General features: G+C 42.5%; 1 protein-coding gene across 2 annotated transcripts in view; it reads left to right on the top strand.

Annotated features, from left to right (window-relative positions):
* Positions 1–21,144, top strand: part of robo3 (roundabout, axon guidance receptor, homolog 3 (Drosophila)) — a 315,506-nt gene that overhangs the window by 265,558 nt on the left and 28,804 nt on the right. For both annotated transcript variants that reach the window (XM_059957275.1, XM_059957274.1), the window contains 7 exons: positions 264–306; positions 405–553; positions 6,818–7,096; positions 8,969–9,104; positions 10,564–10,806; positions 13,473–13,660; positions 16,915–17,034. In XM_059957275.1, coding sequence (XP_059813258.1) covers positions 264–306; positions 405–553; positions 6,818–7,096; positions 8,969–9,104; positions 10,564–10,806; positions 13,473–13,660; positions 16,915–17,034 — 1,158 coding nt within the window. The remainder of the gene's footprint in view (positions 1–263; positions 307–404; positions 554–6,817; positions 7,097–8,968; positions 9,105–10,563; positions 10,807–13,472; positions 13,661–16,914; positions 17,035–21,144) is intronic.

The following is a 21,144-nucleotide window of genomic DNA, read 5'->3' as shown; positions in this document are numbered from 1 at the left end:
CCCAATTTTTCTTGATAGGGATAAGACGTCACTTAGAAGATTCCTAGAGATTTTCCTAAATTGGAATAGATTTATATCATCTCTCTTGCTTTGCCTGACCCAGAAGCTGCCCTCGGGGACAGTGACATCAGTATGAGGTTGCATTCTGCACTGGAGTAGGTCGACCTTTGTATACTTGCAGGTCTAATTCACTCTTTAAGTTTTTGTGTTCACTATCCTATAAGCTTGCTGTAAAGATTTAACTGATATTTGCTTTCATGCAGTAGCTTTTCCGCACGCTGAGGGTTCAGGCATCACCAGTAGCAGGTAAATTACAATCAACTCGTTTTAAAAAGATGTCTTAGCCGTAGCTTTTAAGTAGTGGCACCAAACTGTGGTATTCACCTACTGAAATATCCTCCCAGACCAGGAATCCTGAGCGCAAATGTCACCAACTACCCCTGGCTGGCGGACTCCTGGCCAGCCTCCAACCTGATGCGGAACAGCAATGGAAAGGAAAGTTCTGCTGGCTCTTGCATAGCAAAACATGAAACTGCTGAGCGGTTCTACAATGGTGAGTGAGGTGATGGGTTTGCACAGGGTGTCCGTAGCAGCAGCCAAGGCAACTGTCAATAGATGCGTGTAGGTTTTAAATATGATGTCCCGTATGCAGTGTTCAGCATTTTGTGGGGAGGTGTGAGAGATCTCAGATGGAGAGTAGAAAGAGCAATATTCATAGAGACTATAGGCTGTTCCGGTGGTCACAGCTTTTTGATTTATGGCCATGGTTCCCAATAGGAGTGTAGCTGCTTGGAAAGGTGGCTTTAAGGTACTTATTCAAGTCATTTGTGTAATCAGTTGTCAACACCATGGCATCAGATTAACCATGAGATAACCATCACCTGCCCACTCATGAATGATCAGTCCGTCTTTCTCCGTTTTGATCCGGGTGGGAGACTTCATCTACTCAGTACTGACATCCCGACCAAGATCCAAAGGACATAACTATGACTGGACCAGCGGCCGTACGAGAGAGGAAAACCTATGTGGTGCCATTCTTAGTAATCTGCCAGTCACAGGTCAATCTATCCCCGATAATAAATGATATGACTGACAACTGTGCAGTCAGTGTGGGCATAAAGTTCTGCCTTAAAAATGAGGACACACTCTATTGTGTTGTGTGGCACCACCACTGTGCTAAGTCGATAATTCTAAACTGGGCAACCATGAGAAAGGAATGTCTTTACTTTGCATTTAATGAACTACCTACTTCTCACTTTGCCTTTACTCTCAAGCCCAAGACCAACGTTATTCTAAGGGAAGTGTAGAAGAGAACTTCAGGAGCAACACAGAGAATTCCTAAAAATAAAAACTGCCAGCCTGATGAGGATGTGTAGAAACACTGTGTCTGGGTCAGAGCTTGGTGATCCGACAGCTACAGGACTGGAACAAAACCCTGCTGCCCGGCGTCATCAATGAGGCTGTATAATGAAAGAGCTGTCAGATGCATGAACATCATCATTCTGAGCATGATGAGCATGAGCATCATCACTCTGGAGAGTGTGATAGAAAGACCAAAATATTCCATTACCTGACATCAAGAAGTGACTGTGAGCTGGACTAGGTGAATTTGATGGGTGCTGGACATGTCTGCAGTTGTGCTTTAGACTTGTGCTCCTGAACTAGATGTCCTTCCAGAAAAGCAATTCCAGTCCACTCAGTACAGTGGCAATGATAACAGCAAGAAACTTCATGGTTTTGTCATGTCCAATACAAGTCTAATTCCTTCTCCGTCAGTCAGTAGCAAAGTTGTGGGGAAGGGCGGGATATGATCAACAGTATAACTTCATGGTTTTGTCATGTCCAATACAAGTCTAATTCCTTCTCCGTCAGTCAGTAGCAAAGTTGTGGGGAAGGGCGGGATATGATCAACAGTATAACTTCATGGTTTTGTCATGTCCAATACAAGTCTAATTCCTTCTCCGTCAGTCAGTAGCAAAGTTGTGGGGAAGGGCGGGATATGATCAACAGTATAACTTCATGGTTTTGTCATGTCCAATACAAGTCTAATTCCTTCTCCGTCAGTCAGTAGCAAAGTTGTGGGGAAGGGCGGGATATGATCAACAGTATAACTTCATGGTTTTGTCATGTCCAATACAAGTCTAATTCCTTCTCCATCAGTCAGTAGCAAAGTTGTGGGGAAGGGTGGGATATGATCAACAGTGCTACAAACCAGATTGATTCAACTGTGCCCTGCCTGTTGACATGTTAAACTGTATGATCTTCCTATTTCTGGTCTCACTAGCACGTAGCACAGCAAGCAATCCTGAGATTACAACTCTGGAGGTCTTGTCCTTCAACTTAGCACCTAACTCCCGGAACTCACTTTGCTGGACCTCATCATCCCTCGAACCATGTTATTGGTGCCAATGGGGTTCACAACCTCTAGCTGCTCACTCTCTGTTCCCCTAACCAATGAATCCCCTACCTCTACAGCTTGCCTCTTCCCCCCCACTTCTCTCTAGAGTCACAGAGCCAGACTCAGTCCCAGAGACATGATTGCTGTAGTTTTCCTCTGCTAAGTCATTCCCACCTCCCCGCCCCCCACACCACGAGACCACAGTATCCAAAGCAGTATATTTGTTGTTGAGGGAATGGCCACAGGGGTACTCTGCACTGGCTGCCTATCCCCGTTCCCCCTCCTGACAGTCAGCCAGTTACATGTGTCCTGCACCTTGTGTGTAACTATCTCCTGTGTGTCCTGTCCATCAACCCCTCAGCCTCCTGAATGATCCTGAGCTCATCTAGTTCCAGCTTCAACTCCTTAACACCATCTGTTCGAAGCTGCAGCTGGATGCACTTCTTGCAGGTGTAGTCGTCGGGGACACTGGACGACTCCCTGCCTTCCCACATCCCACAAGAGGAGCATTCAACTATTGTCCCTGCCAAACACCACTGCTCTAAATGTGCAATAAGAAAGAATGAATAAAGAAAAGAAAAATTCTACCTACATCCTACGCCTCTCCTCTTTGAAGCCTTGATGAGTCAAAGCCTCAACTCCTCACTATCTGGCTCACTTTACACAATGGCTGTTCTGCTTAAACCTGCCTACTTTTTATTGGACCTTGCCAAGTACCTAATTATGCGCAATCCAATGTCTCCTCGGGAAGTGTGGTGCGCAAATTGTGGAAACTGTGGCGCGCAAAATGGAGAAGAAGTTCATTGGAGAAGTTGTATGGACTTGCAAGGGCTGATGTCAGAACTAAGATTAGAACACCAGGAATATATGACTGGATGGAACTCTTTTCTCCAGAGAAATGAAGATTATCTGTAAGAATTATCTAATATTATGCTTAAGGCACCAGACATAGAAAAATACTTTCCAATAGAGGAAAATGAAAATCTGGCTTCTATTAACATAAGACAGGAAACCATAGATTCTGTGGCATATTGAGGAGAAGCTTCTTTACTCAAGTTTCTATCTACATCAGAGCACAAAAATGTCCCTTGTCACTCTTGCAGTCAACAAGCTGGATTTATAATCATGGCAGCTGTTCCTTCTTATTTTGTGTGATATTTTCTGTCTTTGAATACTCCTCTGCTTCAGTGGTACTGTCCTCACCCAGTCCATTCTTAATCTCTCACAGACAGAGAATCATTCTATCCCATGTTCACACCCTCATCTGCAGAATACTGCAATCCTCATGTTTCTCATTGGAATGCTGCCTCAGTACCCTGTCAGATTTGTCACCTGCTTTATGACATCCATTGCAAAAGGAGAAAAATTTTCACCAACTAAATATCAGAATGACCGTTATCTTCAAATTCTATATTCTGGTTCCAAACTCTTTCCTCCACCTGCATAACTGTCTGAGGCTAAAATCAGATTACAACTTTGGCTTCCAATGTAATGTTGAGAGATGACTACTACAAAATGACTCCATCATTAAGACTGGCCTCTCTGGATACATAATGCTATTGTACTCTGACCCACTGTCCAACTGCCCTCATTCAAACTCTTCTTACTTTCAACAAACCTTAAGTCTCCTAGCCAACTGCCCAATTATTCTATTCATGTGCGCTAAGTTAAATGCGTTAATACTCTCTAGCCTAATCCTATTTCACACTGCCCCACACATCTTTACACTGTCTCATGCATCCACCACTCTTACATTGTCCCACATATCTATCACCCTCACACTGTCCCACATATTCATCACTGTCACACTGCCCCATGCACCCATCGTCTGTTCACCATCTCACACACTCATCACCGTCATACCATCCCTCACATCATTCCTCACACAGAGCAACACATCCGCCCCCCTCACAATGCCTTGCACACTCATCCCCTTCCCCCATTGCATTCATTGGCTTTCTGACCAACAGTACATCCACTTTTATTTTTCATCCTGTTGAAGTCCTTCTATGCCTTCTTATCTCAGTAACCCCCAGAACCCTCGCAATCTCTGCACTTTTCCATTCCGTTATGCATGTCCAATATTATACAATCTTGGAATCAACCAGGACAGAAATAGGCACATTTGACCCATCTTGTCCATGCCATCCACGATTCCTATCTGTGCTAATTCCATTTGCCTGCATTAGGCCCATTTCCATCTGCTTCTTTTCTATCTCAGTCCAAACACCTCTTTAAATATTGTAACTATATCTAACTCTGCCACCTCCTCTGGCAGATCTTTCCACATATTTACTACCCTCTTGGTGCAAAGCTTACTCCTCAGATCTCTTTTAAAGTTGTCCATGCTCGTCTGAAACCTGTTGCCTCGAGTTTTGTGACTCCCCTGCCTCAGGAAAATAATCTATCTGCCCTATCTATACCCTTCATTATTTTATACAGGTTTATATATTCAGGGCACCCCTCAACCTCCTACCTTCTAGTGAGAATAAACACACTTCTAGAGAAAATCTCTCCTTATAACTACAACCCTCCATTCCAGGCAACATCCTGGTGAATCTCATATAAACTCTTCTGCTACTACATCCTTCCTCTAGTGTGATGACCATTGTTTTCAGCTGCTTAGGCCCTAAACACTGGAATTCACTCCTGAAACCTCTCTAATCTGGTTGATTAATCTCTAAAATAATCTCTTAAATCCTCCCCCTTAACCATCTGTCCTAATATGTGGCTTATATCAAAGTTTGTTTGTTAAAGTTCCGATAAAAAGTCTTGGATGTATCATCATATTAGATAACATATTGCTGAGAGTGGGTGGAATGTGGAATTTATTACCATATGGAGTAGTTTTGCTCAGTCCCACAGATAAATAAATGTGGAGGTAAATTAGAAAATCACATGCAGGAAAAATATACTGTAGGTATGCTGGCAGGAAATTGTTCATTTCTGTTTTAATTACCAGGAAAGACCAATTAATCTTGTGCTGCACATTCCATATAGATTTCTGTATCAACTTGTCTATACAATGGACTGAGGACATAATACTGATGAATGAGATAAGGTGACCGTCTTGTCTATCAACATCCACCAGTTGCGAGATTGAGAAAGATTAAGGGTGCTTGACTCTTGATACATTAACACTACAACCAGTAACATGTAATCAGTTCCTGAAAGCTATTTTCTTCCAATTCCCTCATTAAGCACAGCTTCTGCCCTTCCTGCATCTTGTCCTTTCATGTACTCCGTCCTATATAGCCAACTTCAAACCTCTTCCTCCATTTTATCAAATAAAGTTTCCCTGTAAATTGTTGAGGGGCCACAAGGAAATGCTATGTCACTGCTGCTCATCTGCTCAATTTTGAATATACAGACCCATTTCTAAACGTTCCTGTTGATATCGTCCTTCAGTTAGATCACGTGGATGAGATGGTCAGGAGACTCATTCAACTCCAATTTCAAAATGCATGGGCATATTTCAGCTAGGGCTCATAAGCAGAAGTGTGATCTGTTGTCTCTGTCTAACCTCAACCTTACTGAGATCAACAGTATGGTTCCATGGATACATAGATGATGCACTTGCACAACGAGATGCCAGCAGCACAGGTTGAAATTTATTGGTACCTTTTTTGCTGAAGTTTTTTTTTGCAGCAGTGTGAGTCAGGTATATTGGATTCTTGTGCAACTTCTATAGGTTGGGTGTGTTCTTGAACTTCTCACTTGCCCATTGTTCTGGCCTTGTTCTGGCTTTCCTGCACCACTCAAGCTGAACATTCACCCTGAATTCCTTTAACAGTTTCTTCACCCACAATATCCTCCGTGTGGGCTCAGAGCTCCTTTCGGTGTTCAGTGCCAACAGAACGCTAGAGACGCAAGTCTTAGTTTAGGGATGTGAAGAGCAGGCTTGATGTTAAACCATTGCATCGAGCCTCATTACAATAAAATTTCCATGTTCTCATCCAACACCTGTTTAGAAGGGGAACTAATTAATCCCTCAGTGATCTTTCGTTGCCTATCACAGTGATCAGGGAATGGTGGCCAGTGGGATGTGACTTCAGTGTTAGGGCTATTAGCAAGTTATTAACATGTCACCACGGCACAATGTTCGCCTTTGATATTCCCACTTACCCCAGCTCATTCCTAAGTTCCCAGCTTTAGGTCCACTATGAGGCCAACAGTTGTCCAAAAAGTATCTTGTCAGGCCTGGTCCCAAGAAATTACCACTGCTTGAACCCCCTTTTAACTAACATGGAAAAACGAGCTCACTGGTCTAGAGGGTCCCAGCTTCAGAGTGTTAGGTTATTTATGTGAAAAATACCCAAGTGAATAGATTGATTATTTCTGCTTTGTTAATTGCACTTCTCACAGGCTGCAATGACAAAGAGCATTATTTGTTTTTTTCCCTTCTGTGCTCCAATCCAGAAGCCGGCATTTCCAACTACATTGCTCAGACGGAAAAGTTTGGAACAATGATTTCTGATGGGCCTATTTATAGCACCATCGACTCTGCCAGTGATGAGATGCGTACGTTCAATGGGGCTTTCCCAAATCAGCAGACCACACTGTATGCAAGCACTCCTGTGGTGCCCCTTGGAGCCCAGAACCAGTACACTACGGACCCTGTCAATGGGCACTGGGGTGCCCAGCCCGGACCTTCCAGCACCCAGTATACCCAGCCAGAGCGTGGAAGACAGGATGCCGGTGAGATGTTTGAAAATTTGCATAATTTTGTCAGGTTCATTTTCACATATGTTGGAAACCAGCTGAATGAGCCTCAGTCTGGTACATCAGCCCTTTATTCTTCTCTATAGATGCTGCCTGACCCAAGTTCTTCTGGTATTTTGTATGTGTTAAAAGGGATAAATGTTTTGAGTTTGAGATTCAATGATTTCCTCGTCAACCTTGGCTCAGTCATGATTTTGCTGATTTTGGTGGAGGTCAGGGCCCAGCAAGGATGAAATGAGAATCCCAGTTAGTAGGTTTTACCGTTTGGTTTCCCTCAACCCATTTTTCTTCCTCCTTTGGCCCTTCCCAACCCAAATGCATAAGAAGATCCTACTGCTGCCCACGGCCAAGGCAGCTTCATGGTCAGGTGTAGCAGCAGGAAAGCAGACCGAGCCATTCAACTCATTATTCTGCCATTAACTTTGTGGCTTACCATTTCCCCATATTTCATTCTGTTGGCAATCTGGATAACCATAGGATCTCAAATTCAAAACTTATATTCCATTTTTCTTTCTGCTAGTTTCCAAAGTTATTCAAAATAAATGTTAGAAAATTGTGGCAATTAAATAGTGATTAAAGTAAAACTCGATGTTTTCTTTGGAGTGGTGTGGGATTTGTGGGAGACAATATTAAATTTTTAGTTATATTTCATTATGTGTGTACTAATCCAGTCTATTTTTAGTCATTTATGTGGGGTTGAGTAAATAAGAACATGGTGGAACCAGATCTGAGAAATCAGTGGAGACAAGGAGCAGACACTCAAGACCAAGGGTTGTGAAGAGTTTATAATGGTTGGGATCTGCTAGGTTTGGGTTTGTGGATAGGAGGCAGTGGGAGTCACAAAGGTGAAGAGGTAGAGTTAACCAAGGCTGGGTTCTCAGAGGCCACTACTCTGAAGATCTGAATGTCCCATAAGCATTCAATGTTAGATGCTTCTCAGACTAATGGAACTCGACTTCCTGGGTGCATTGCACAAGAGTATCGTCCTGTGTGTGACAGATACAGAACTCTCATCTGATGTTCAAGGGTAATTCACAACCAAAAGTGCCTACTTGAATTTATGATTGCTGCAATTTGATCCTGAAGTGGTTGCAATCATGCTGCAATCTGTAAAGACACATTCTTCAGGTGCATAGCACCAAAATAAAACACCAAACATCCAATTTATCTATGTACATTTGCTTATTTGTTGGTGTGTGTGGGGAGGGGAGTGATAACCAGGTCTTTATTTTGTACTTATTAATTTAATAAGGCAACTGTTACTGTATTGTGATTGTGTAGAGTGTGTATTACATGTGTATTAGTACAGACTCTAATGAGAACGAATATCCAAACACACCAATGAATTAGCCCCTCAGTAGTTAAATGATCTGTTACCACTTGGGTAAGGTGATCAATCGATCAATACTTGTCCGCATCAATGGGGGGGAGTGGAGAAAATTAACTGACACCTAAGATGTATAAGATTATGAGTTTTACTGAATAATCTTACTTCCATTTAGATTGACCCTTGAAAAGATCAACGTGCTGATTTATTGCAGTGAATGAGTTATCTAGGAAACAGAGCGATCATTCTTGACCAATAAGTTCCCACAAACAGTAATGAGATGACTGGTTAATCATTAGATTTGGCTGAAGATTGCTGCTTATTCAGAAGGATACACTCACCCTCACAGCACTGGAATCAAGATTCTTTAAAATCCTGAACGCGTGTCCTTATTGTCTCACCTAATGGGTCTGAATGTCCAGTCTGGTGACACTTGGTAATCTGACAAATCTGACAATATTGGGCACTGAATACTGGAAGATACAGCCTGGATATGCCAATCTCCATTCATATTCCCACAGGTGGGAAAACCGGGAAGCAGAAACTGAATGCCAAGTCAGTGAAGGCTGCCCCTCTGAACTGGACAGATCTACTGCCTCCACCGCCACCCAGCGTAGATGTTGATTCCTATGATGACGAAGAGGAGTTGGAGTATGGGTACGTGACACCATATATGAGCAGCCATTGTAAACCTACTGAAGTGACGGACATGAACCTAACAATGTTGGGTCCCCTTACCACTGAGTCTGAGAATCCCATGAGATTCTGGTGGCAGCTCATCCACCCTTCCCACCGGCAGCTAGTCGAGCTGCTGCCTCACAACTGCACAGACCTAGGTTCAATCCTGGTCTGTGTGGAGGTTGTGTGTCCTTCCTGTGACTATATGCATTTGTCTCACATGGTCCAGCTTCCTTTCCATGGGTTGCTAGGCTACCTGGTCACTGTAATTTCCACCTACTGTAGTATGCAGGCAAGTTGAAGGCTCTGGGGAGAATAAAACGGGATTAGTTCAGGCTTCGTGTGAATAGATATTTGATGGTGAATGTAGACTCAGTGGGCAAAGGACCTGTTTCCGTTGTTTATGTCTTTGTGACTCGATGCAAATTTTTGTGACATTGGAATGACATTTTGACGGAAGCCATGTAGAGTGCTAAAAGCAGAAGCAGAAAAGAAACACTGAGATCATAAGACATCGAATTGGAATTGAAATTGGTTTATTATTGTCATTTGTACCAAGATACAGTAAAAAGCTTGCCTTGCAAACTGTTCATACAGATCAGATCATTACACTGTGCATTGAGATAAAGCAAAGTAAAACAATAACAATGCGGAATAAGGGTAACAGCTACAGAGGAAGTGTAGCACAGGTAAACAATAAGATATAAGATCAGCAAGAAAGATTGTGAGGTTAAGTGTCCATCTTATTGTAGAAACTGTCCTTGAGTCTGATGGTATGTGTATCTTCTTCCCTATAAGTGCAGAATTAGGCCATTTAGCCCATCAAGTCCCCTCCGCCATTCGATAAAGGCCATTTTTTTTCAACTGCATTCTTTGCCTTGTTCCTGTAACCATTAATCTCCTTTATCAATCAAGAACCCATCAACCTCTGCCTTAAAAACACCCAATGACTTGGCCTTCACAGTCCCTGTGGTAACAAATTCCACAGATCTACCGCCCTCTAGCAAAAGAAATACTTCCTCATCTCGGCTTTAAGGACATTTCCTTATTCTGAGGCTGTACCCTCAGGTCCTAGACTGTCCTAGTAATGGGAATCTCCTCTCTAGGTCTACTCTATCCACACCTTTCAGTATCTGACAAGTTTCAATGAAACCCTCCGCTCATTCTTTGAAGGCTAAGTTTCCGTGGACTAGTTCCCCAGCTCTGACAGGCATCACAGCGGCACTGCTTTTGCCTGTTGATCAGCCCATGGCTGATTTATTTTTATCTGAAGTTTCAAAGGTAAAGCCATGTCCTTGGTGGTCTGTATAACTCTCTGGAAATCTTAATTCTATAGCTACTGCTCAAAAGGGCTCAAGTTGTGAAAAAATATTGGAATAATGTAACAAACAGCCCCTTTACCTTGGCAGTAAGTTGTATCTCCATTTGCTCTTTGAAGCCCTGGTGCTGATGACTGGTGCCCCCCACTCCCTGAAAGAACCTACTTGGCGGAAGGTGCTAGCGAGGATGAAGGACCCCCTCCACCACCACGAGGTGACGCATCATCCCCTGCCACTTCATATGGGCAACAATCGACAGCCACGCTGACACCATCACCTCGAGAAGAAGCGCGGTCGACAGGACATAGAGCAACGGAAGATATTCCAAGGCTTCATCAGTTTGAGATTCCACATTTACACCGGTGAGCAAGCTTACACACTGGTCATTATATTTACAAACTGCAATGTCAGAGCAATGAAAGTATTAGGGGAAGGATGGAAAATTGCAGAAAGAGAGTGGGAGGGAGGGAATAAAGGGGTATCTGAGGGGGAACTTACTCAATGAGGGCATTGAAAATAACATCTGCAAATTTGCTGATGATACTAAGCTGGGTGGCAGTGTGACGTGATGAAGATGTTAGGAGAATTCAGGGTGACTTGGATAGGCTGAGTGAGTGGGCAGATACTTGGCAGATGACATTTAATGTGAATAAGTGTGAGGTTATCCACTTTGGGAGTAAGAACAGGAAGGCAGATTATTATCTGAATGGTGTAGAGTTAGGTAAGGGAGAAATACAAAGAGATCTCGGAGTCCTTGTTCATCAGTCACTGAAGGTGAATGAACAAGTGCAGCAGGCAGTGAAGAGGGCTAATGGAATGTTGGACTTTATTACAAAGGGAATTGAGTACAAGAGCAAGGAAATCCTCTTGCATTTGTACAGAGCCCTGGTGAGACCACACCTGGAGTATTGTGTACAGTTTTGGTCTCCAGGGTTAAGGAAGGACATCCTGGCTGTAGAGGAAGTGCAGCGTAGATTCACAAGGTTAATTCCTGGGATGTCCGGACTGTCTTACGCAGAGAGGTTAGAGAGACTGAGCTTGTACATGCTGGAATTAAGGAGATTGAGAGGGGATCTGATTGCAACATATAAGATTATTAAGGAATTGGACAAGATAGAGGCAGGAAATATGTTCCAGATGCTGGGAGAGTCCGGTACCAGAGGGCATGGTTTGAGAATAAGGGGTAGGTCATTTAGAACAGAGTTACTTGTGACAGAGTTCTTCTCCCAGAGAGTTGTGGGGGTCTGGAATGCACTGCCTCGGAAGGCAGTGGAGGCCAATTCTCTGGATGCTTTCAAGAAGGAGCTAGATCGGTATCTTATACATAGGAGAATCAAAGGATATGGGGACAAGGCAGGAACCGGGTATTGATAGTAGATGATCAGCCATGATCTCAAAATGGCGGTGCAGGCTCGATGGGCCGTATGGTCTACTTCTGCACCTATTGTCTATTCTGAGGAGGGACATTCACTCAGAGAGTGAGGAATGAGCTGCCAGTGGATGTGAGTTCAGTTGCAACTTTTAAGGGAAGTTTGGATGAGAAGGGTATGGGTGGATGTGGTCCGGGTGCAGGCAGATAGAACTAGGTAGAAAACCATGTCAGCATGGACTGGATGGGCGGAAGGGCCTGTTTCTGTGCGGCAGTGCACTATGACTAAAACTAAATGAATGACCAGTACTCTTAAGAAAAGATGCAGGTCTTTCCTACATTTCCTACTTCAGAAGTTGCAGATACTGCTTGATAGTCTCCTTGGAATACTCTGCAGAATCCTGAATCAATAAAATGATTTTATTTGAACAAATTCTGCGCAACTGGAACAGAGGACATACATAATGAGGATGTTGAAACTAATGAGGACATTGATAGAGCAAAAGATGGGAAACTATTTTTACAGGTGGAAAAGTGAGTAATCTACGATGGCAGGTTTAAGATATAATTGGCCACAGAACTAGACAGGGGAATTAGGATCAATTTTGTTTAAAGTTGTGATAAGAACATACTGCCTGAAAGGTTGCTGGAGGCAGTATCAATACAATAAATTCAAAAGGAAGTCGGGTAAATATTTAAAGGGGAAGTGTTTCTGGGGAAAGTCCAGAGTGATGGGAGCTAATTGGGTAGCATTGTCAAAGACGATGTAGCCATGATGGGAGAATGAATTCTTTCAGTGTCTCATGATGTTTATCGCTCTATAGTGATTATTACAGGTGAAAGCTCAGCCAGTAGTTTTCTGCAGGGGAGGTATACATTGGGATGGGGGAGGGTGGTCAGTGGATGGATAGCTGTAAGGTGTCTCTTTCCATTGTTCCTCTGGAAATCTATCACAAGCTGACAGGACCTGTTTACGTGAGTAGTGCTTTTATCTATTTAGCCACTCTGCCTTGAACTGCAGGGTTTGGTGGGTTGCCACGCATTAGTGTAAAAAATGCAAGCAGCAGGTCAAGGAGCATCAGCGGAGGCAGAGGTATGGTGGACATGATGGGGCTCCTGACCCAAAACATCATCTATCTCCTTCCTCCACGGATATTACTCAACCTGCCACATTCCTCCAGCCATTATTCCACATTTCATACATATAAAACCTACAGCACAATACAGGCCCTTCAGCCCACAAAGCTGTGCCAAACATGTCCTTACCTCAGAACTACCTAGGGTTACCCATAGCCCTCTATTTTTCTAAGCTCCATGTACCTATCCAGGAGTCTCTAAAGACCCTGTCGTATCTGCCTCCACCACCATTTCCGGCAGCCCATTCCACGCACTCACCACTCTCTGAGTAAAAAACTTAGCCCTGACATCTCCTCTGTACCTACTTCCAAGGACCTTAAAACTGTGCCCTCTCATGCTAGCCATTTCAGCCCTGGGAAAAAGCCTCTGGCTATCCACACGATCAATACCTCTCATCATCTTATACACCTCTATCAGGTCACCTCTCATCCTCCGTCGCTCCAAGGAGAAAAGGCCGAGTTCACTCAACATCTGACATCTCTCGTGTCTGCCGTATATTGGTACTCTCTACTCCTTTTTCAGGAGACTCCCAGTGGGACCAGTCCCTCTGCCCAGACCTCCAACACCTCCACCATCGCAGAGCCACTCCAACGTGAATGAGAATGAGGATGCTGTCACAGAATCCGCAGGCCCACACCGGCATGGCCACAAACGCAACCTGAGCCAGACCATGGCCAATAGCAGTGAGAATGTCAGCATACCTGGAGCAGGTAAGATATGATGCCCATTCATGGATGAGGAAAGGGAAGGTCTTTATCCCAGCAAGAGAAAACACAGATGGGCATAAGCCACAGTTGGGGCAGCACAGCAGCATTGCTGGTAAGGCCACCAGCTCACGGCACCAGAGACAAGAGACAAGGTGCTGTTTATGTTGAGTATCCACATTCTCCCAGTGACTGTGTAGGTTTTCTCCAGGTGCTCTTGTTTCCTCCCAAAGACATGAAGGTCGGTAGGTTATTTGGCCACTGTAAATCACCCCTTGTAAGCCAGTGATTAGTAGAATCATGGAGTTATTTGAGGAGAATCAGATTTATTATCAAATTTGTGGTCTTTGTGGCAGCAGTACAATGCAATACATAATAAAAGAGAAAAATATATAAATTACAGTAATTGCGTATATATAATAGTTAAATTAAGTATGTCATGCAAAAATAAAAATTTAAGAACAGTGAGGTAGTGTTTATGGTTAGTTAGTTAAAGTCTGTCCCAAGCCTTATAGGCTCATCAGGCAGGTGCTTATGCCGGTTTTTGTGGTGTGAAGCAACTGAGAGTATGGACTCCCCCCCCCCCCCCCCGGATAGGGCACCAGTCTATCACCAGTCCAGCATTTTGCTGGTACTCATTTTCAGCTGGGTGGACTGGAGCAATGTGTGGTTAAGTGCCTCGCTCAAGGTCACAATACGCTGCCTCGGCTGGGGTTCGAACTCACGACCTTCAGAGCGCTAGTCAAATGCCTTAACCTCTTGGGCACGCACCACACAGTGTTTATGGGTTCAATGTCCATTTAGAAATTAGAAGGCAAAGGGAAAGAAGCTGTTCCTGAATTGTTGAACCTGTATCCCTTCAGGCTTCTGCAACTCCTTAGAGTAGCAATGACAACAAGGCATGGCCTGGATAATGGGGATCCTTAATGATGGATGCTGTCTTTTTGAAGTATAGCTCCTTGAAGATGGAGACATTTTTTTAATGCGATTAGTGAAGACGTGGTGTCAATGAGTAGTTGATGTTTGGTGCAGGCTCAGCCATGCTGTATGACTCTACAAGTCTACGCTAATTTTACCTCTTTGCTTCAGAAGATGTTTGACAGTTTTGCAGCACATGCCCTTTTAACATGTTTAAAACTGATTGTGATTTGTATTAAGTGGTGCTGCTCGGATGGGGAGGTACTCTTGGGAAACAAATTAAACCAATTTTAGATTCAAACTTTAGCAGTGGTGTTCCAATGTAACCACAGATCAATAAAGCTGCATAACGTTGACAAGAGTGAGGATCTCCTTCTGACAGGGGATGTCTTGACTTATGCAGTCATTTAAAACTGAAGTGTGGAGGAAATTCTTTTCACAGAGGGTAATAAATCTTTGGGACTCTGTATCCCAGAGCTTATCAAGGCTAGATCAAAGAGAGTGTATTTAAAGTAAATGTGGCTGAATTTTTGGCAGATTGAGCAATTCAGGACTATGAGGGTCTCGGACAGAAGAGAAGTTGAGGCCTGAGTCAGATCAGGCAGGGCAGTCTTGAGGACTGAATCGCCTACATGCTCATTTACTGTGCTCTTGTGTTTTGTCAGTTTCAACTTGCTAAGTTTTAGACTTTATGGACAAAGTTAAAGTACATCTTCTTCCTAGTTTCTGCTTCTCTTCCCATCTTCTCCTGATGCTAATGTGCCTCATCCCAGAGGATGGAGCTCATTGTCAAAGCATAACTTGTCAAAGCATAACTCCATAACTTGTCTCTAGCGGTTCTTCATGTGTGTACCTGGAGATTGAAAGCTGGCAACCTAGTCTGTAATAAATCCATCAGAGTTGAGTCAGATCCTTTCCTTACATGATGTCCATGCTTCTACACAAAGGTTACCATATTGTTAGATATTTTTCCAACTCTTTACAACAGGAGTGACTGAATCTAACTGAAGCATGTAAGAATGATGTTACTGCTCTGCTCTATTTGTCCGTGTATTCATGAGGTTTCTATAAAAACTGAATCAAAGTGATTTAAAGGCAAACTGAAGCCTTAAGCACTTGTAGTGGGATTGTGTTGAACTTGCATTACCTCTGTGGTACATGACTGGATTCTGGGAATCTGGTTCATTGAGTCATAGAAGTGGCACTGAAGGAGGTCACTTTTATCCACCATATCCACACTTTGTACAGAGGTTGGGAGCCTCCCAGCCTCAGCTTTTGGTCCAACAACCTTTGAAAATTGTTTACAGAATTAGCGCCCACTCTTTTTTGAAGTAGATCTGGATGGTAAAACAGTCATTAAGATCAATGTACGGTACATCTTGTATTGTAACAATTTGCAGGTAGCAAACCACTACTTGATCCGCCATGCTTGTCATCCAGCATTGCAATCAGATTGCCATGTGCACTTCTTTCTAGACATTTAAAACATTTTGCTATCACACACCCCCCCATCAGAAAAAATTAACTCTGAATATATGAAAAACAGCATGATTATTAATTGGAAACTGCTCCATGACTCATTGATACACACTTCATTATTTTATCAATAAGTAAATTATTTCAGTGCTATGCCAGTGCAGGCATTTCACATACTCCATGTGAATGCTTTATTTATTTATTGAGATACAGCCTTCCAGACCTTCTGGCCCTTCAAGCTGTGAAGCCAGCAACCCACCAATTTAACCCGAGCCTAACTGTGGGACAAGTTACAAGGACATTCTCACCAGCATGTCTTTGGACTGTGGAAGGAAACTGGAGCACCCACGCATTCCACAGGGAGGACATACAAACTACTTGCAGAGAACACAGGGACTGAATTCCAAACTCCAACGCCCCAAGCTGTAACAGTGTCGCGCTAACTGCTACGCTACCGTAACTGGAATGCTACATACAATACCTGTCACATTGATAAAAGATATGTTGCTATTTGTGAGATGGCGAATAGTCACACTATAAAATGGAATGCTATAAGATTTAAAATTCTTCCACTGTGTAAGGGATACATCTGACAGGGTTCTTACTTCAGAAGCATGTATTGGTCTTGTGGAGACTGACTGATTGAGCCACCAATGAACTAAGGCACATTAGAAAATAATCCAGCAAGAGTCAGTCATTGGGAGGGGTAAGTGTCATCCAACAGTGGGGGCATTTGTGATTGTACAATGAGGCATTCATTTTGGTAAGTTAATCAGTTGTGGAATTTAACTTGTAAAATCTTACTCTCCATTCAATTTCCTCTCTGACATTTCTGTCCTTAATTATTCTGTTTATTGTATTTCCAGGGAAGACAAGGTACACACCAGTGATGGGGAGTGGTAATGTAAACACCCCACCCAGCCAGAAAGCCCGAGCAAAGAAGAAAGCTAAGCAGAATCAGTATCGTCGTGACCTCTCCCAAGGGGGTGAGTTCCAGCCAAGTTTTGACTAATGAAAACTTCATATTCTGTCCAGGCTATGAATTATTTTCCTTCCACAGTCCAAAAAAATATTATCCTCCACACATCACTTTTGCTAATGAGGAATTTGGAAATTCACTGGAAACTAAATTTGTTACTCACTAAATAAGTCAACTTAACATTTTGAAATACATTTGGTCTCCCATCATGTTACACAAGGAAGTTGAAAGCTAGTTGGTATTCCGACGAAGAGTGATTGGCAGTCAATTGAACAAAGATTTAAGATGTAATGAAGATTCCACATTTAAATAAAACTATTTTATTGGAGAATATATTGAGTAACGGTGCAGGGAGCCAACTATCTATGCACCTTGACAAACTACTACTTTTTGGAGGGGGTTTATTGTGGAAAACTGAGCTGTCATCAGTCAAATTATACTTAAAAAAACTGAACACTTTCCCTGTATATTCTGTCCGTATATTTTTTTGCAGGAAATTTACAATATGGAAACAGGTTAATTGGCCCAACTGGCTTACGTTGGTTTTAAGGGTCAGTCTTAGTAAAACTCCAATAATCTGCTCTCTGGACATTTGGAAATTTCAATGGCTTGTCATCCGGGTCTCAAGGTTATGTTTGCCACAGTATGTTCTGACTCACCGGAACCCAGATTTTCGTGCTTCCTCTAATTCTCCAGCTCCCCCACTCCCTTTCAACTGACCACAGTGTGCTCCTTTTAAATTTAGCTGGGTAACTGAGAAATTGTTTATTATCCGGTATAACATCTAAAAAAAATCAAGTGAGTTGGAAATGTGCTGAATCTTTAATATGGATAATATCTAGTAGTCTGGAAAGTCTGTTATTTCTGGCACCACCAAAGTCTTGAGGGCATTCACTTATTACAGTTTCACTTTGTAAGTTTCCTTCCTTTTTGAACAAATCTGTGATCTTCTATTCCAATCTGCTTATTTCTGTCTATTAAAAAGAAACGTGTGCTGCATTAACAATCCTTTGAAAAAGTTGAGCATGAAAATGATTAAAAAAATCTGCTGCTGAATTAAAAATGAAATTGCTAGAAGCTCTCAATAGTTAAGGCAGCATCTGTGGAAAGAAAAATAGTTAATATTTCAGGTCCAAGACACTTCATCAGAGAGCATTTACACATTCTAAGTATTTTCCAGTTAATGCATATCTCATGAATTCACTTTTTGATCTATATGTGTTGGTGGTGTACTTTTGGCCATAAGTCTCTGACTGCCATGGTGTAATAATGCTTTCTCTTTGCCGACACCTCTATAATTTTAAAGGCCGCTCTTTGGTTTTCAGTTCTTTAGAGAGAAGAGCATAAGTCTGTTAATACATTGCTAAGTATGAAACTGCCTCCAATTTTGACATTATTCTAGCAAATCATTTTTAATCTTCACTTTGCCTTGAAATGATATGGGATCCCAAAACTGAGTACAGTTTTCCCAGTGGGGTCTAACAAAGATTCTATGCTTTCCTCTTCTAAACTAAAATGAGCAAAAGTGATTTTTTAATGTCTTTTATGGGCTTACCAACCTGTGATACTGCTTTTTGTCAATTAAGTATCTGGAATCTCTAGCTATTCTAGTCCGTATAGAGTTGTTTTCCAGGCACCATATGGCCTCATTCGTCCTAGCAAATTGTTACAACCCATGTAACTTATTACGGAGTCATAGAATCGTACAGCAGGGAAAGCTCACTATTTACATTCTGCAGTTTAATGTTGTGTAGTATTCAAGTCGTTATTGATTATAACTCCAAATTTGGCACCTCTGTTGTTTAAATAGTGAATAGCACTAGGTCCTAGCATTGATTCTTGTGGAACAGGACTTTTCACTGGTTGCCTGGCCTAATCAGTTTCCATTAACCACTATTCTCTCTCTGCTCCTTCCTTACTGGTGCTTTGACCCTGACATTGCTTAAAGAATGAATCTGGGAAGAGAAAGAGTGTAAATATTGGAATGTAGGAGGGTCTCTGCAGTCCAGAACAGTTGGTGTCTTTCCATCTGTAAGATGCTTGTTATGCAGCTTTCAAAATTTAGTAAGCCTGCTTCACACCCTTCATTTTTCTCTGGTAACTACACAAGCTCATTATGGAAAGTGGGCACAAATACGATAACTGAAAGAGTTATTGGCCCTTGATGTTGGGTGATCTGTGGTGATACCATGCTAACAAAGGAATTACCCAAACTACTGATCATTACTTCAACTGCTAATGTCAATGTTTGCTTCCATCATCAGTTACATGTTCTCACTTATAATTCTTGAAAGCTGTTGTCTTTCTTTTACTACCAAACTTAATATGGAGCTTTGGACTTCCTACTCATCTAGTAACTCAGACCACCTCCTCAAATGTTATACCCTTGGGGGTGGATGTATCTTTCATCCTGTCCACATGCTTGTGTTAGAAAGGTCTTCTTAGTTCTATGCTTTATGCCCTCTTTACCACTGAGCACATCTACACAGAGCGTTGTCGCAGGAAAGCAGCATCCATCATCAGGAATGCGCACTATCCGGGCTATGCTCTCTTCTCGCTACTGCCATCAAGAAGGAGGTACAGGAGTCTCAGGACCTAATCCACCAGGTTTAGGAATAGTTATTATCCTTCAACCATCCAGCTCTTGAACAAAAGGGGGCAACTTCACTCGCCCCATCATTAAACTGCTCCCACAACCTATGGATTCACTTTCAAGTACTCTTTATCTCATGTCCTCAATACTTATTAATTATTCTTTTATGAATATTATTTTAACTTTTTCTTTATTTTTATATTTGCACAGTTTGTTTCCTTTTCCACATTGGTTGGGGTGGTCTTTTATTGATTCTATTGTGTTTCTTCTATTTATTTATTCATTGAGCTACAGTGCAGAACAGGTTATTCCAGCCCTTCGAGCTGCACCTCCCAGCTTCCACCGTTTTAACCCTAGCCTAATCACAGGACAATTTACAATGACCAATTAACCCTACTAAGCGGTAAATCTTTGGACTGTGGGAGGAAACTGGAGCACCCAGGGGAGACCCATGCATTCTACAGGAAGAACATACAGATTCCTTACAGAGAACATCAGGATTAAACTCCAAACAGAATGCCCACAAGAAATGAATCTTAGAGTTGTATATGGTGACATATACATACTTTGATGATAAGTTTATTTTGAACTTTGCTAGGGCTGCTTAGAATCTTTGCTTTTGGGAGGACAACTGTGTTGGAAACATTTTACTTTCCTTCCTACACAGTGGCAAAGCTGGCGGATCCAATGTCCCACACAACCAGAGACCCTGGTTCAATCCCGACCTCAGGTGCTGTCCATATGAAGTTCATACTTCCTCCCTGTGACCATGAAGGTTTCCTCTGGGTGCTCCAGTTTCCGTCCACGTCCCAAAGACTTGTTTGTTGGAAGGTTATTTGGCCAACGTGAGTGCCTCTAATGTGTAGGTGATTAATAGAGTGTTGTGGGGAGGAGGAGTTTGTGCAGATATGGGTGGAATTAATGTTGGAATGGTGCAAGTGGGATGTTGATAGTCAGCACAGGGTGAATGGCTTGTTTCCATGCTGTACATCCCTACGTCATTCTCTGATGAGCTGAGAAATACAAGGCTGCATTGAAGGAAGTGTGTAACTACTATAAAACTTATTTACAAAGAAAGCTTGCACTATTCACAGGTTAAGGCATGCATAATGAATGGCAGGGCCTGGGGAATTGTTGAAGAACAATGGGATTTTGGGTAGATGAGAGAGTGAAGGTGGACATAGGATGCCTGTCTTCATTTTCCTAGGTGGAGAATATAAGAGCAGGACAGTCATGGTATAGTTTCATAAATCATTGATTCAACCACAATACAAAATCATGTGCAATTCTGGTCATCACACTTGTGATTGCATTGGAGACGATACAGATAAAATTCACCAGATGTTGTCTGGGATGGAGACCTTTAGTAATTGGAGAGTCTGGGTTTGTTTTCCTTGGAGTAGAGGAGGTTGAGGGATGCGGGAACTGAAAAAGGTATACAAAATTATGAGGTGCATAGATTGGGGTGATAGAGAGGTATCTCAAACTAGAAGGTGACAGGTAAGGCTTAGGAAGTTTAGAGGG

Source organism: Hypanus sabinus, chromosome X2, assembly GCF_030144855.1.
Source record: "Hypanus sabinus isolate sHypSab1 chromosome X2, sHypSab1.hap1, whole genome shotgun sequence".
Classification (NCBI taxonomy): domain Eukaryota; kingdom Metazoa; phylum Chordata; class Chondrichthyes; order Myliobatiformes; family Dasyatidae; genus Hypanus; species Hypanus sabinus.
The sequence above is the reverse complement of the archived record's forward strand: the minus strand, read 5'-3'. Positions and strand labels throughout refer to the sequence as shown.